Genomic DNA, 15,672 nt, shown 5'->3' with positions numbered 1-15,672 from the left:
AGGTTCTTTTAAATGAATGTTCAAAAACAAACAAGTGCTTTTTAAAAGCAACTATGTATACATGAGTGCTTTCCCTATGTATACATACATGCTCTTCTTATGTATACATATGTGCTCTCTCTATGTATACATGTGTGTTCTCCCTATGTATACATGCGTGCTTTTCCTACAGGCTATGGCTGTTAGTCAGTGGCTACCAGGGTTCCATATGGATATTTTTTCATCATCCAGAATGCAGATAATTATGACTTTTGAGCTAACTAAAGTGTTTTAAATTGAAATAAAATTTTATTTTAATTCACAATATATGTCATCAAGTAATGGTTCATTCTTTTGTTTTCAATGGCTTAAGGTGCATTTTATTGGTTTTCTTTCAGAATGATTGTCAGTTTTGATATGGATACACTATTTAGTGAATATAGAAAATTAACTCCTTGCTTTTTTAAATTACACACTTCCCTTTTTCAAAATAATGAACATCCTGATTTTACATTTAATATGCATATAGCATACAACATTCCTGCATTAATCAATTTCTACTTAAATGTCTATAGTTACTTTTTATCTTCTTCTTATTCTCCACCAAATTATAGAGTGTATTTATTTGCCCAGAGAAGACTAGACAACATAATCCAGGATGTCAAAGCTAAGCTTTGTATTCAATCAAAGTTTCTTGAAGGCAGGAACCTTGACTTATATGTTTTCATATTACCATTGTACATAACAGTGTGACTTATATTTAGTAAACACTCACAAAAAATCGAATCCATAATTATCCTGAGGAATGTGCTTTACTCCTACTTGCATCATCTGTTTATATTGTTTTTCATTCCAATTTGTATGTATGGACATACACCAAATTCAGAAAATTTCAAATTGGAAAAATTTTGGATGAAGATTTCTGTTTTGCTAAACCAAGTCTGACAGGGTATTCTGTAAACAGCAGCAAGGCAACAGATACAAAACTAATGTCATATAAATTGGAAGTGTTCAGAGACAATTTTGAACATACACCATATTTCAAATTTAATTTTGAATTTTATGATTCTTACTATTTTGGGCACTTCAAGGTGATCTGTACAGTTTTGTTGAGGTTTGTTTGACATTTATACTACTTTTAGCAAAAAGATGAAATATATGAAAACATTTAAATCATACTGTAGAAGTATTGTGAATTTTTTTTGTAATTTCAAGAGTTAGAATCAATGAAGCTTTATAAAAATATCTGTTGAAAAATGACTTCATAATTAAGTGTAATTTTTAATTCATGACTGTGACATTGCGATTTATTATGAGAAATATCTATTAGGTCATAATCCCTTGTTCCTGGAACAGAGCTCTGAAACCTTTGGAATTTTCAAAGTAATGAAAGAGATAAAGGTGTCTTTTGTTATGTTAGTGAGGTGACTTTGGACCAAGCTGCAATCACTTAGGGTTAGGGGCTGGTTACCAGAGGAACCGACTCTGTGATTAGAGGGTTGGAACTTTCAATTTCACCTCTCTACCTCCTCGGTGGGGAGAGGGGCTGGATGTTGAATCCATCAACAATTGCTCATGAGTTAATCAATCATGCCTATGTAATGAAGCTTCCATAAAAAACGAAGAAAGAGGGGGTTTGTAGAGCTTTCAGGTTAGTGAACCAGAACACTTCTGGATGCCATTTTGCTGAGTCCAAACTCCGTGGAGCCAGAAGCTCCTTTTTTCAGAAGCTCTTATGTATTTCTACATCTGGCTGTTGACTTGCATCCTTGAATATCCTTTGTAGTAAATAACAATCTAGTTAATAAACGAGTTCCCTGAGTTCTGTGAGTTGCTCTAGAAAATTAACTTAAGCCAAGGAGAGGGTCATGGGAATCTCTAATTTACAGCCAGTCGTTCAGAAGCACAGGTGAAAACCTGGACTTGAAATGGGTGTCTGATGTGGGGAGCAGTCTTCTGAGTCCTTAACCTGTGGCATCTGATACTATCTGCAGGTAGATAGGGTTGAAATTATGTTGTTGTAGGACACTCAGTTGGTGTCAGAATCTGCATTGGAATCAGAACTACAATGATATTATTGTTGTAAAGTATTGCTCTATTAAATTAAATCACTTTTAATTTGTAGTTGTATCTGGAAGACATTTTTTTTAGTACTTCATTGAAAGAAGTTTAGAATGAAGTTTACCCAATTTGAGGGAAACTACAGAAAGCGTTAAGAAATTTTGTATCAATAAGCCTGAGATAATAAATATATTTTTTTAGTTTTATTGAGGTATGATTGATATACAAAAATAGCACACATTTATAATTTTAAACATTAGATAATAAAATGAAATCAATGTTGTTTCTATCTCAAGTCAATCTCTATTTCTAAAGAAATGCTGAATTATAAATTTTGTTTTACAGTTCTACCAAAAGTAAGTATAAATTGAGAGTCATTGAATTACATGAAGAGATAATGAGCATATTTACAATGGGCAAAGTTCAGTGGAAAGAATAAAACCATAATCTTTAAGCTCTTCTTTATGTCAGTAATCAGTGTAATTTTGCTTTTCTTGCAATTGAGTGGCATGCCACCAACAAAAAACAAAATCCCTCCATTCTAATCTAAAATCAGCATAAGAAAAATGGGATATAACCTTAATCAAGAGATGATGCTGAAATGAAACACCCTTGTTAAGGATGGTTTTAGAAAGTTTTGGAGAAATTCTATCCCATTCTCTTCTTATTTCATAGACTCATTTTTCTAATTAGTTTCTATTAAACTTTCAGATTATGACATGTCCAAATGCCATGCTAATTGCTGAATAGACTTAAGGGACAAATAGGAAAACAGAACTGAATCATAGAAAAGGTATACTTTAGAGACTAAGAACTTCACATTTGATGTCAGATGACCTCAGTTTGAAGGCTACTCTACCATTTACCATGTGACTTGGGCAAGTTGCTTTCTCTCTCTAAGCTTGATACCTCCCGTACGAAATGGAGATGATAACAATAGTATCAACTCATAGGACTGTTATGTGGATTAAAATTGACAGTTTAGTAAACCACTTAGCATAGAGCCTGGCACATAGTAAATGCTCAACCCATGTTACCTATCATTAAATCTATTATAATTCTGTTTTTATTACAATAATATACTTAAACAAATCCAAGATTAGAGGAATCTATTTTGGCTTTAAAGTTCTATGTAGATTTCAAGATCATATGGCTTTTTAAACATTCAGAAATTTCTTTCTTGTAACGTAAGTCTCTTTGTGATTAATTCCCAAACTAATTTTCTTGAGGACTCTCTTTAGTGAATGAAGCTTTAGGAAAACTACACTTGTGAACTAGTAGTAAATCTCTTCCCCACTGTCTCTTCTCCAGAATAAAATTTCCTGTTCATTTAGGCTCTTTCATATGTCTCATTTTCTGATGATTGCAACATGGGTTTCTGTTAAATTCACCAGGCATTCCTCTTAAATAATAATATAATAAGTTCTAGAGCTATTTTGCTCATAATTTGACCAGTACCAAGTCTAAGAACAAACCTTCAAACTATTTTTAGTTTCATAATATGATCTTGTAGCATTTATTACATTAGCACTTATAAATGCTATTATTATGTTTTGTTGTATCATGTTTCTTCAAGTAGTTTATAACTTCTCTATTATTGATACTTGGTTTTATAATTCTGTGTCTCTAGTGCCTTCCCAGCACATAATGTGTATTCTGTGTGTGTGTGTGTGTGTGTGTGTGTGAGAGAGAGAGAGAGAGAGAGAGAGAGAGAGAGAGAGAGAGAGAGAGATAAGCACAAGATTGAAGTTGGCCAATCAGAGTCCTCTTTCTTTCTTGGGAATAATATATAGAGAAGGCTATTCTTATTAGATCACCAACCGTGAGCATTATGTGAGACTGCAGAGTCTGAAGATCTTGCTTCCATCAGAAACAGAGTGAAGTCAATTCAGAAGAGGCATGGCTGAGAGGAGAGAATGTCATCAGCTGTTGAAACAAAAAATGCAGCCAAGCCCAAAGCAGATCTACCCCCTCACTTTTAGGTTAGGTATGTGATCCAATAAACTTCCCCTCCTCTCTTTATGTTTTGCTTAATGTGGTTCCAGGTTGGCTTCTGTTACTTGCATTCTGTTACAGCATTGACTGATACAGTCTCCTGTGACTGGCTAGAGAAGCTTTGGAATCCACATCTTGTAAATCATTTCTGATACTTAGACGTATCTAGGGAGAGGGACCTAAAACTAAATGTGTAAAAGCTGAATGTGACAACAAAATGATACATTTTATTTTAAAAATTAGCATAACATTTGAACTGGAACCAGAACAAGCCCAGGAATAATGAAATCATACAAGAGTGCAAAAGTTTGGCTTACTTTATTTAAAAGGAGGCAGACATAGGCAAGGATTGGAATCTCAATTGAGAACCACATCTGCATAGTAAAAGCAGATCTTCATTCTCTAACCAACTTCTCTTCCAATTCATTATTTTCTCTCTGCTACTCCACTGAATTTGGTAGGAATTTGCCAACCAAGGTCTTGCCTCCCTGAGGTAATCTTACTACACATTGGTCTGGACAAGGTGGATTATAGTTAAGATAAAAAAAAAAAAAAAAAAAAGATTCACACCTTCTGAATGTTATTTTCTATTTTTTTCTAAACACTAGAGAGGGTCAGATGGGCTATCACATAAAAAGCTGATGCATTCCAGAAGTGTGGCCTTTAAGAGCAGCCAATAAAAGGGATCTCTGGACCTAAAACATCAGAAAGAATTGGAATCTTGCCTAAAGGGAGAATTTAAAAGGCAAGCATTAGCTTTAGGGATTATTTGACCCACAGACTTACTCTTGCTTAATTCTCTCCAATTCCTTCAGTGGTCCGTTTCTTAATCTTTTAAGATTCTTCTTATGTGTTGTGTATTATGCACCAGTGATACAAATACTTCATGCTTCACTTATTCATTGTTACCCACAGTTCCCGAAGTGTGCTCTACTCCAGAGTCTAATTCCTAACTTCAGAAACTTCTCAAGCTTTAAAACTCATCTAAGTGTTTATATTCCCCAACCACTCCCTCAAACTCCCAATATAGGTAATGTTTCCTCTTACAGCATCCTCTGCAATCTGAGTGTACCTTACGTTGCAATGCCTATGTACTGCACTAGTCTGTCCCCCTCATTTCTCAAAGGCAGAGAATTTGTCTTTTAACATGAAATCCCAGAATCTAGCAATGCACATACTAGGTCTCAATAAATGCTTGTTGAGTTAATAAACAGATGAATGTATAAATGCATAAATGAATGAATGAATAAATGAATGACAACATGGTCCTTACTCTGAAGAAGCTTGCTCTAGCTAGGGAGGCAAATAGCTAAATTGTTAATAATAAAGCCCATATGAAGAGAGAGTATAACATGAACAGAGATAAATTGTTTCTTTCATTTATACCTTTTCTTTTTTTTGATATCTGCTCTATTATTTGTGCTCAGAGGTGTGTTTAAAACTCACTATTGAATGATCTATGAACAAAACCCTGATATCTTTTGAAGAAAGGATTACCACAAATGTATTAAGGGAATAAAACAAATAAGAACATTAGATAAAGAAAATATTGCTGTCTGCCTACTGCAAATACATTGTGAATATCTAGAGAAGGAGAATTTCCAGATAGGCCTAACAAAGGAAATATTAAGTTCTTTAGGTTATTACCACATTATTTTTAGTGACCAGGAGACAAGTAATTCTATATGTTGTAAATATGGGAAGTCTAGGGATAGCCATGATCAGAAAACTGGATGAGAAAATAGTTATAGATTGCTTGTTTTCAAGTGCTTTAACAGAATTTCCAGAGGCTGTCTACAAAAGAAAGTTTTCAATATTTGATCTCTGCATTTTAGTATGACATGCAATCAGTTGGATGGTTTGTTTCTAAGAGATAATGGGGCCACCAAAAGAAGATAGAGTGATCCTACTGATTCTCTTTCTAGTTTCCTGTCCTAGCCTTTATCTAGTTCCTCATCATTTTTGGCCAGAACCATAGCCAGACACTTAAATGATCTAGCTGTCTCCAGAATCTCCTTCCCATCACTGTATTTTTCACACTGTTACAAAAAAGAAAGAGAGAAAAGTGATTCTTTATAAAACAAAATCCAATTCTAATCTTCCAATATCTTTAAAAGGTTTTTTGCCTGCACCACACTTATCCAATTGGGGTACTTTGGAGATTGTGAGGAGGGGTATTTCATGATTTGGGTGAAGTATGAGAAGCTGTAGGAATAGTATGAGGCCTTTTTGTGGGTCACAGTTTCCCTCAGAGGTAAGTGATTTAAATATATATTTTTTTAAATGTTAAAACAAATATTGTAATATTATGGAGCTAAATATAAAAGTCACATGTATTTAAAGAGAAAGCTTGAGACCTTAAAATAATGCTTTTGATAGCTGCTGTGCATTTTACTCAGATCCCCAAGGCACTTATGTGAAAAAGGTAGTAAAGAACCATATAGAGGGAAAAGTTTCAGCAGCTCCCCTACTGTTACAAGCCCCTGCCAGCCTAGTTTTTCCCTGGCCCAGGAAACCACTTGTTCTCATAAGACACATGGACTTTTGTGCCTCTACAACTTTGTTCTTTGTTTTCTCTGAGATTCTCATCCCTTCTCTTGTCCACTTAGCTAACTTCTCCTTCCTTTCCTTTCTCCCTTCCTTCCTTTCTCCTTCTCTCCCTCTCTCTGTCTCTTCCTTCCTTCCTTCAATAAATATTTCAATGAACTCTGCTCTGCCAGTTGTCCTACTGGGTCCTGGCGATATAAGGATAAAAGGATCCTGCAGAGATGGTGAGGGAGCAGGGAGAAGTCATACAAGACTATTAATAGACAGAATAATGGCTGACATTAACTGTTGGATACTTAGCATTGTGACGAATACTTCCTATACACTATTCTATTTCATTCTTATATCAACACTGAGAAAAAACTTTTGGACTTTTGTCATCGTTAAAACTTGCCTCAATGTCACAAAATAAATGGCACTTCTTTTCATAATACACAATGAATGACGTAGACAGAAAACACAAGCATATGTGACTCCAAGTTATGTTCTTAAACATCACTTACTACCCAGTTTGATAGCTAATCCACATGTTCATCACCCTCTCCTGGCACAGTGGTAAGGACTGGGTGGGCCCTAGAGTGGATCAAGAACATGAAAGCTCTGTAAGGATCACACTTGGCTGCCCGTAGGACTTAAGGTATGTTTTGTTTGGCCTAAAAAAGCATTTTGAATTAGTTTGCTGACTTTTAGAAATTAAGTTTATCATAAATTTTGGATTTCCAGCTTTAAAAAAAAAATGGAAAGATTTGGAAACATTGGTTAAGCATTCCTGCATGTCCACAGTTGCCTGGAGCTTAGAGGCAGCCATCTTTAGAGCAGCCCTGCACTCTACAATTCCCTGTAGTTCCCACTCGTACTGTGCTACCTTGACTGTTCTACTCACTTAAGCCACTGCCGGGGCCCTAACCTTAGTATCTGCAACCAGTCTCCTGTGCAATTTCTAAAATCTCTTAATTTCTACCTAGCCACATGATGGTTACTGTCTACAAGTAATATAATTTTTAACGTGAAAACAATTGCAAGTAAAATTAAAAGCTATCAAAATAATGCTAATACAGTAAACTATCCACTTACCACTGTTAAGCCCAGTTTACTAAGAAGAACAAAATGCCCAGGGTAGAAAGCCTCGTTACTACATAAATATCAAAATATATTAGACTATGGCATGTATAATTTCCCATCTCAAATAAAAAAAGACTGCTCAGGTCTATTTACAGTGGCTCATGGTTTTTACATTGCTGTCAGCCCATTCAGAAGAGGTTATTTATAAACCACTATACTGTTGCTGTTAGTGATTATAATTATAGAAAAACTTCATTAATTCAAATTCTTCAGTGCTTAGAATAGAGATTGGGGTCTAGTCTACCTCTGTATTGTGACAGTTTATGAAAAGATTTGCTAAGCAAATTTACTAAATAAACTTGCTTATAAAAAAAAACTGTTTTCTTGATACAAATTTTAGAGTCACAAATTCCCAACAATATAAGTGCATTGTAAGCAAAAGCTAGGAACTGCTTTGTTTGGTATTTTGATATAATAAATACAAAACATTTTTTCATATTCTTTAAAGTGTGACTCCTGCTAGACAATACCTTTTTATCCTAGTTCAATGCATTATTTGTTTGAAAACAATAAAATATTGTCACTGGGAAACATACTGTTTTCCTCTGACTTTTCATCATTTCAGACAGCTCTTTTTCCCAAGTCAGCTGACTTATCTGACTCTACTTAGTTGGGGAAGCGTAAAAAAGAAGGTTGCAGTTAAGAGTAAATACCAATTAGTTACCTAAAGCTTCAATAGACACATCTATTATAATAGAAAGAAACACACACACTTTAATAATGCAAGAGTTGGCAGCAAAACAATAAATGTCCAAACATGATGAATAGCAGGTTAGCCACCTCTACAACAAAGAGAACAACGATACCAAGTTGGCCCATTTTTGCTTAGTCTTGTAATAGACAAAAATTACAATCTATAGTTTTATTTATTTGTGTGGGTCTTCCAGCATGTCAAGATAAACTGGAGTGCAAATAAATGGCTTACCTCTCTTGATAGTCATTCACAGGAAAAAAAATGTGTTTTGTAGTGCAGAAAGAACCTTAAAACAGAAATTGATAGTAAAATCATGTCCTACCTGGGTAACTTTTTCTGTCACATTGTGTGTTCGATCTTTAACCTTGGGTGCAATAATGGTTTTATCAGAAGAAGGAGGGGATGTATTCTTTTTTTCAGTTTTGACATCTGAAAAATTCAGAGTGAGCTGTGGAATCTTGTTAATGGTGCTGTATTTGTTGAGGTTTGAATCCGATGTGGATCCCAGGAGGCTTGACTTGATATGATTAAAAGGCCCTAAAAAAATTGGAAAGTATTTGTAAAAGCAGTATCAGGAGAAGTAGAAGAGAGAGATGGTCCTGAGTGACCAGCTAGTGATCCATGGACCAATGTGACCCTGATTCAGGTGTGACTATATTCAGCTAGCTGATACATGAACACAAGGTTTAGGGTCACCGTTTGCCTCATGGAGCGGCATATGAGAATCTGAGGATAAGATGGGGTCCCAGGTGTCCACCCAGAGAGCAGATGGTGGCTTTAGCAATTATTCCGTTTCTTTCATTATATGCTAGAATAAAAAAACAAAACAAAACAAAAAAATCTCCACTCTCTATCATTGGCTAAATTCTACCTTCAAAGTTTCCCAAGATTTTCTTTTTATTACCCAGGGATTATTCAAGGAAGGACTTGCCTATGGTTAAAATCATGTTGGCCATGAAATTTCTGAATGGGCTGTCTACCCTGCTCCAATTTCTATTATTCTCCTCTCTGTGTCATGACAAATAACAGGCCAGCTGTGTTCTTCATATCTTCTATTACCTATATGAGATGTTTTGCAGAGCTTCCAGAAGTGTTAAGCCCAGATGGAGGAACTTCAGATAAGACTGAGAATGGCAATTTTTTTCGTAGACTCTATTAAAAACTCTAGGATCCTGTGTGGGATTTTAAAATCATTCCATTCATTTACATCTTTTTCTTTCATTTAGATTTGGCTGACCACTTTTTGAGAAACAATAAAAAAATAAAAGTCATACCAGAAGAATGTGGTGGCAAACATAGCTTACGATTGAAGTGACCATTGCTAAGTACAAGGACATATCTGGGATTGGTAGTACATTGTTATTTCTTTTCTTTTTCCCTTTGTTTAACCATGTTGCACATTAGAGCCCCAGAACTTATTCATCTTTTATCTGGAAGTTCGTTGCTTTGACCAACCCTGGTCATAGTTACGAAGGTAATTTGGCAAGGTGCCAAGACTCCTGGCCTCCACTTTGTTGAGGATAAGTACAGTGACTAGCTACATATTCTTTTCTCTGTTGTTTATGAAGAGTCAGGAAATGCTCCAGAGTTTCTGGTACAATGGGTGATGTTACTTTTACCATTATGCATATCTTAAAAATTATCATTAGGAAGAATTTTAACAGAATCCTGAGCCCATGAGTATTTTACAGTCATTATCTTTCTGCCTCAGAGAGTGCTTAAAAAAATACAAACTGCGTGAAGAAACTTGCTAGTCAACACATTTTGCCTTATTTTTTTTCCCTTGTTCAGAATGAAATGAATGCAGTTTAGGGATCACAAGGAACTTTATGCACCAAGCGAGGAAGACATAGATTTATAGATTGTTTATTTTGGACCACAATAATCAACGCAGATCAAATATAGCACTGAGAAAAAATACTCATCACTTAGTTCATAGTTACCTCGAGAAAAATCACACTATATTTATTTATAAAAGTTTATGTTTAATTATTATAAAAGTTCAAAATGATTTTAAAAGAATTATCTATGTAGCAAATACTGTATTTCTTGAGGTGCATTTCTAATCAGTCCCTGGGTTTTATCCATGATGATGACCAAGTTCACCTAGGTAAAAAATGTCATTGAGCTCTCTCTACATTTACTGCCCAGTGCGTTCTCATTTACATATAGATTCTCACTCTCTTTTCTACTCATATGACAAGGACAGAAGTAAGAGCCAAAAGCGGTACCAAATTAATCGAGTCTTTAGGTAGGACTCTGACAGAAATTCCACTTTCCAGGTCTCTACCACACACTACTACTTTATTTTCGGAACATATCCAAAATAGTGTTTCCTTTTTTACATCATTCTATGGCCACATTCCAGGCCTATATCTTAATATTTAAAATTTGTAAAGCATTCTAGGAGTTCAGATTTCTTCATATTGTTTTTGTCCTCGACTCTAACATTATATTTTCACTCCTTAGGCAATTTTACTGCTCACAGCAATACTGACAAGAGATTAAAGAAAGTTGAGCCAAGGTATAAAGTTAAAGCGTGTTTAAAACCTTTTAGCTCATCTTTCAATTATTTTTCTCTATCATCTTTCTATATGTTGAAATTTTGTAGCAGATTGACTACAAAGTTGTTTAAAAAACTGGGTAAAACATGGGATCACCTATGCCGTTAAGGCAGAAAGCACTGTTAAATATACTTTGATCATCCTTTTGACCAGTTCCAATAAACTTCACTGTATTGGTTACACTTATGGATAAGTGCTCTCAACTATGACAGCACTTCACCATAGGGGCATTTGTGGGGCATTTTTATTTGTCACAGTGATGGGAGGCAGCTATTCTCTTACCTTGAAAAATTGTCCCAATGGGCATTCATGTAGGTAAAAATCTTGTTTATAATGATCTGAACCTTGAACCTAACTCTTTCACATATAAAGAGTACTATGTACTTTTAACATGATTTTAATATACATTGAACTTTCCAGAGCTACAACGACAATTTAGAGGGAAAGTTTTTACATTGTTTTATTCAGAACTTTACAAGAAATTGTTCAGCATTTTCGTAAAATCATATTTCCTGGAACTACTCTCCTTGTAGCATTTATTGCCAATACAAAATTTCAGACTTCAGATATAGTCTGTGTTTGTAGCTGTCATGTGCCAATGTGTAAGAGATTTGTATCTTTTTTTTTTAAAAATTTGGAGAGACTTATAGGAATCACACTAAAATCGTTCATAAAATTACTTTTAAAATATTTCATATTATGGTTCTTCTATATATGTAAAATGATATGTGACATAATAAAAAAAATGTATGTGGTAAAAACTAAACATTTGAAATGATCTGTCTTGGGATGGCCTGTTGGTTTTCAATATCACCCTAGCCACTCCCTAGGTATCTCCCACAACTTCAGGATGTCCTGATTGCCATTTCTTCCTCCAAACCATCTTCTAGTTCCCATTACTTATGAAGGAATATCTTTGGCAAGGTCTTTTTTTTTTAATTGTTGGAGGATAAATATATGTCCTGACATTTACTGGGATTTCTTTCTTCTGCATAATTTATTAATATTGCATGTTACAACATAAGGAATCATATTAACATTATTCACAAAAGAAAAGGCCAGTTCATTTGTTAGAATACTATACTTTCTTATTTTCTCCCCACTTTATCTTGGTAATTATTCATAATTCAATTTTGGTTTTACCTACTTTTCAATTTCATATATAAATAAATCTGATATGTTACTATTTATTCCAATAGAGGTTTTTATTTTGTTATCCACTCATACTTCTGCTCTATCATTTTATTCAGTACTTATATGTATTGTTTTCTTATGCCTTTAATGCACTTAAACCATTTTTTTCTTATGTCTAATTATTGCATTATGTCTTCTAGTGTAGTTATATTTGAACAATAACATATTAGAGAAATATCATTTTATTATAAACTATTTTCCTTTAATCTCTTCTTTATATTACAGTTAAGGAATCATTTTGCTCTTTTAGAAATAAGATAAAATATCTCTGAATGTAATTTTAGGATAGTAAAATGAGTATAACAAAATCTTTGTTGAAACAAGGGACGTAGGGTCTGACAGGACTGAGAAATCACTGGTCGATACATGTTATCATCAGATTTGGCTTCAGAATTTACAATGTCACCCAAGTCTGTATTTTAGCTTCTCTTATTTACTGGTAGAAAACATTTCTAAACTGTTGTTCTATTTTTTTTTTTTAATTCAGCATTAGAAATTTAATCTAGGTTTCCTTTTAAATCTGTACATTTAAAGAATTTAGCAGAACTTAAAATATTACTTAAAATAATTTGTGCATGCTCCTTATATCCAATGTTTACAATCTATTTTATCCTGAATATCAAAGATCATTACGCACTTTCCACTGATTTGGAAGATGCTTATACGCAGAAGTCTCTTTGAATCTGTGAGATGGTCAGTGTTGGCTTAGGTTCCTCTAAAACCTATCAAAATTTTAATTAAAAATTTTTCAACACTTTAATTAAGATAGGTATTACCAATATCATTATGTCACCAATTGTAAACTGAAGCAGACAGAATATGAGTCCAAAAGAGAATAAGAATGAAGGACTAGAAATCAGAATACAGGTTTTTTCCTACCTCCTAGATCTATATTCAGAGAGGCCTTGGTTGAGGATTTAAAGGTGAAAAGCAGCCTCCCTGAGAGTGATCATGAACAGATGGGATTTAGGATTCTAATGAAAGAAAGGAGAATAACCTGAAAAACAAAGTTAAATCAATTTAAAGAAAATAAATGGGCAGAAATAACGGGAAATATCAAATTCAATAGAAAGGAAATTAAAACTCAAAAGTATATAGGAGGACTTAATGGTTTTTAGAGAAACATTTGCAAAAGGGATGACCGGATTAAATTTTCCAATATACTAGGAGGAGATGGTAAACAGGTAACCAAGAAAACTAAACCAACAGCTGTATAAAGCTCTAGCATATCATAGGTGTCTGATTAAATGTAAAGTAGGCCAGGTTCCAGCTACAAAGAAATACCCTGCATTTAGAGGTCGAGCTAGAGGCTAAAGCAACAACTAGGAAGAATTTTAGATTAAAGATATTTAAAATTTTTATGATGAGTCCATTTAAATTTATCATGAGTTATAGGATACTAAAGGAGAATATATTCTTTTAGATAGTGCTGGAAATATAGCTAACGACATCTGATAATTTTTTAAAGAATGCTAGGGTTTTTTTTGTTTTGTTTTTGTTTTTAAGATCATTGCTCTTGAGGACCAAATGGGACAAGAGAGAAGGAAATAAAAAAAGATTAATGTTGTTTTCAAATTATTAGTTGTTTATACAATATTTCTTAGGGCACTGAGTTTATATTGCTAAAGTTTAATAAAACCTAAATTTCTAAAGTAACAACATTAAGGAAAATGCAAGTGCTATATTTAGTAATAGGATTTTGTAAAAGAACAGTTGATAAGCATAAGGGCTTATTTTAACACTGGAAAGATAAGAAGTAATCATCAAATTATTTGTAGTCAATATCCATATTTGTTTGTTTTAGTGCATGACATATATAATAATTTATAGAAGAAAACCTTCACTATTGAAAATCAACTTGCAAATTCTTATAAGATCACAAATATTCAATAATGGCCAATGTACCTTATAAGAAACAGTTATATTAGAACAATTAATTTCTTTTGTGAGTCTGACAGTTTTTGTGCCTAGAGAGAAGGTAAAAGCTGTAATGAATCTTGAGAGTAGTTTTGTTTCTGACTCATTGTCAGATTCTTGGGCAAGTTAGAAACTGAACATACCATTGTCATTGAGATAATAAGGAGATGGAATCGATAAAAAGGTGAAATTATATTCATGCTTATTTACTAAGTAAGGTAAGAGGTTCGTTTTTATTAATGACTTGGGAAGAGGAATAAGCAGAAAAACTACTAAGTTTGATGTGATAATCAGCTTATGAGTGATTAAAGTAGGATTAGTTTCACCTCTCACACATTGGAGAAGTTGTTAAAAAATATGATATGCACACATAAATAAATAGCATATGCAACTTATTTGAATTAACTTTTTCACTCTTTCATAATGGGTTACACTTTTTTGATCTCTGAAGTCTAAAGAGTCAGAGTGCTAAGATAATTTATTAAAAAGGAATAAAATTGATCCCAAGAAAAAGGGTTAAATGGAAATTATTCCATTTAGAAGAAAGATTGAGTACCAGTTTACTGTTTGTATACTGTGATAATGCATCCAGATTAGAAGTAGCCAGCTAGTATCTCTGCCCCACTCAGGATAGATGAAGGGAAATAAATTACATTTCAGCAAGAAGAATTTAGGTTAGCTCTTTGCATAACAGGCAGTAAAAATAGATTTCCCAAGAAAGTTAAAGAATGGGCTTCTCTGCAGATAGAGATTCCTCTACTACCTGAACAAAGGAATTCAGACAATATCCTTGCCTGAGGGGAATAAACCAGATCATCTTGAAACCCTTCCAAGTATATTCCTAAGTTGTTTATTTTATTTTCATAAAGAATTAATTTTGGTTGGGTTAGAGGTTGAAAAAAACTATGCATTTGTATATAAACAAATCTAGAAATTTGTCTTTTATTTTTTTTTAATTTTTAAATTTAAATGTGGTTTAGAAATAAAGCCAAAAAATAAAAAAATAGAAAACACAGTTAATGTATTGTCCTATACCTAATTAGTATATTAATTGCTCTATGAAAATTTTAAGGAGCCAGACACTTAAATATTTTTTTTAAATAGTTTCCAAAATCAGAGCCTGAACAAATAATGAAGACTTTGGAGGGCACAGATATATTAAATTTTTATTAAATTGTCACTTGTTTTCATCTAATCTGGGAGTTTAACTTCATAAATATTAATATGTGAAAATTCTCTACAATGATTTAGAGTTTCTTAATTATAAATTCTGACTTTTATAATTCATTTTTATTCAAAGACTATTGCTATTTAAACATGGGAGTTGAGGAAAAGGGTTGGAGGTTAAATAGATTAGTTTATGAGACAAAAATAAAATTACTATAATCTGAATGACAACTATGTGAACTACTAGTTTAGAAAATAAGCAAGCTCAGTTTTCTATTTATTGAGAAAAATTAGATTAATTTCTCACTGAATTTAAAAGATCATCAGAAAATTAAATTCTAATCATTTATTGCTAATTGTTAAATGCTAAATCCAGCCTAATTTCACTGAGGCAACCTGGTGAGAGTTGTCTGTTTTCTGTTTCCTAAGGTT

General features: G+C 33.4%; 1 protein-coding gene across 1 annotated transcript in view; it reads right to left on the bottom strand.

Moving 5' to 3' along the window:
- Positions 1-15,672, bottom strand: part of KCNH7 (potassium voltage-gated channel subfamily H member 7) — a 415,423-nt gene that overhangs the window by 95,788 nt on the left and 303,963 nt on the right. Inside the window, exon 6 of the mRNA XM_011358452.1 lies at positions 8,721-8,935. Coding sequence (XP_011356754.1) covers positions 8,721-8,935 — 215 coding nt within the window. The remainder of the gene's footprint in view (positions 1-8,720; positions 8,936-15,672) is intronic.

Source organism: Pteropus vampyrus, unplaced genomic scaffold, assembly GCF_000151845.1.
Source record: "Pteropus vampyrus isolate Shadow unplaced genomic scaffold, Pvam_2.0 Scaffold2, whole genome shotgun sequence".
Taxonomy (NCBI): domain Eukaryota; kingdom Metazoa; phylum Chordata; class Mammalia; order Chiroptera; family Pteropodidae; genus Pteropus; species Pteropus vampyrus.
Note: the sequence above shows the minus strand (reverse complement) of the source record. Positions and strands in the feature narration are given on the sequence as shown.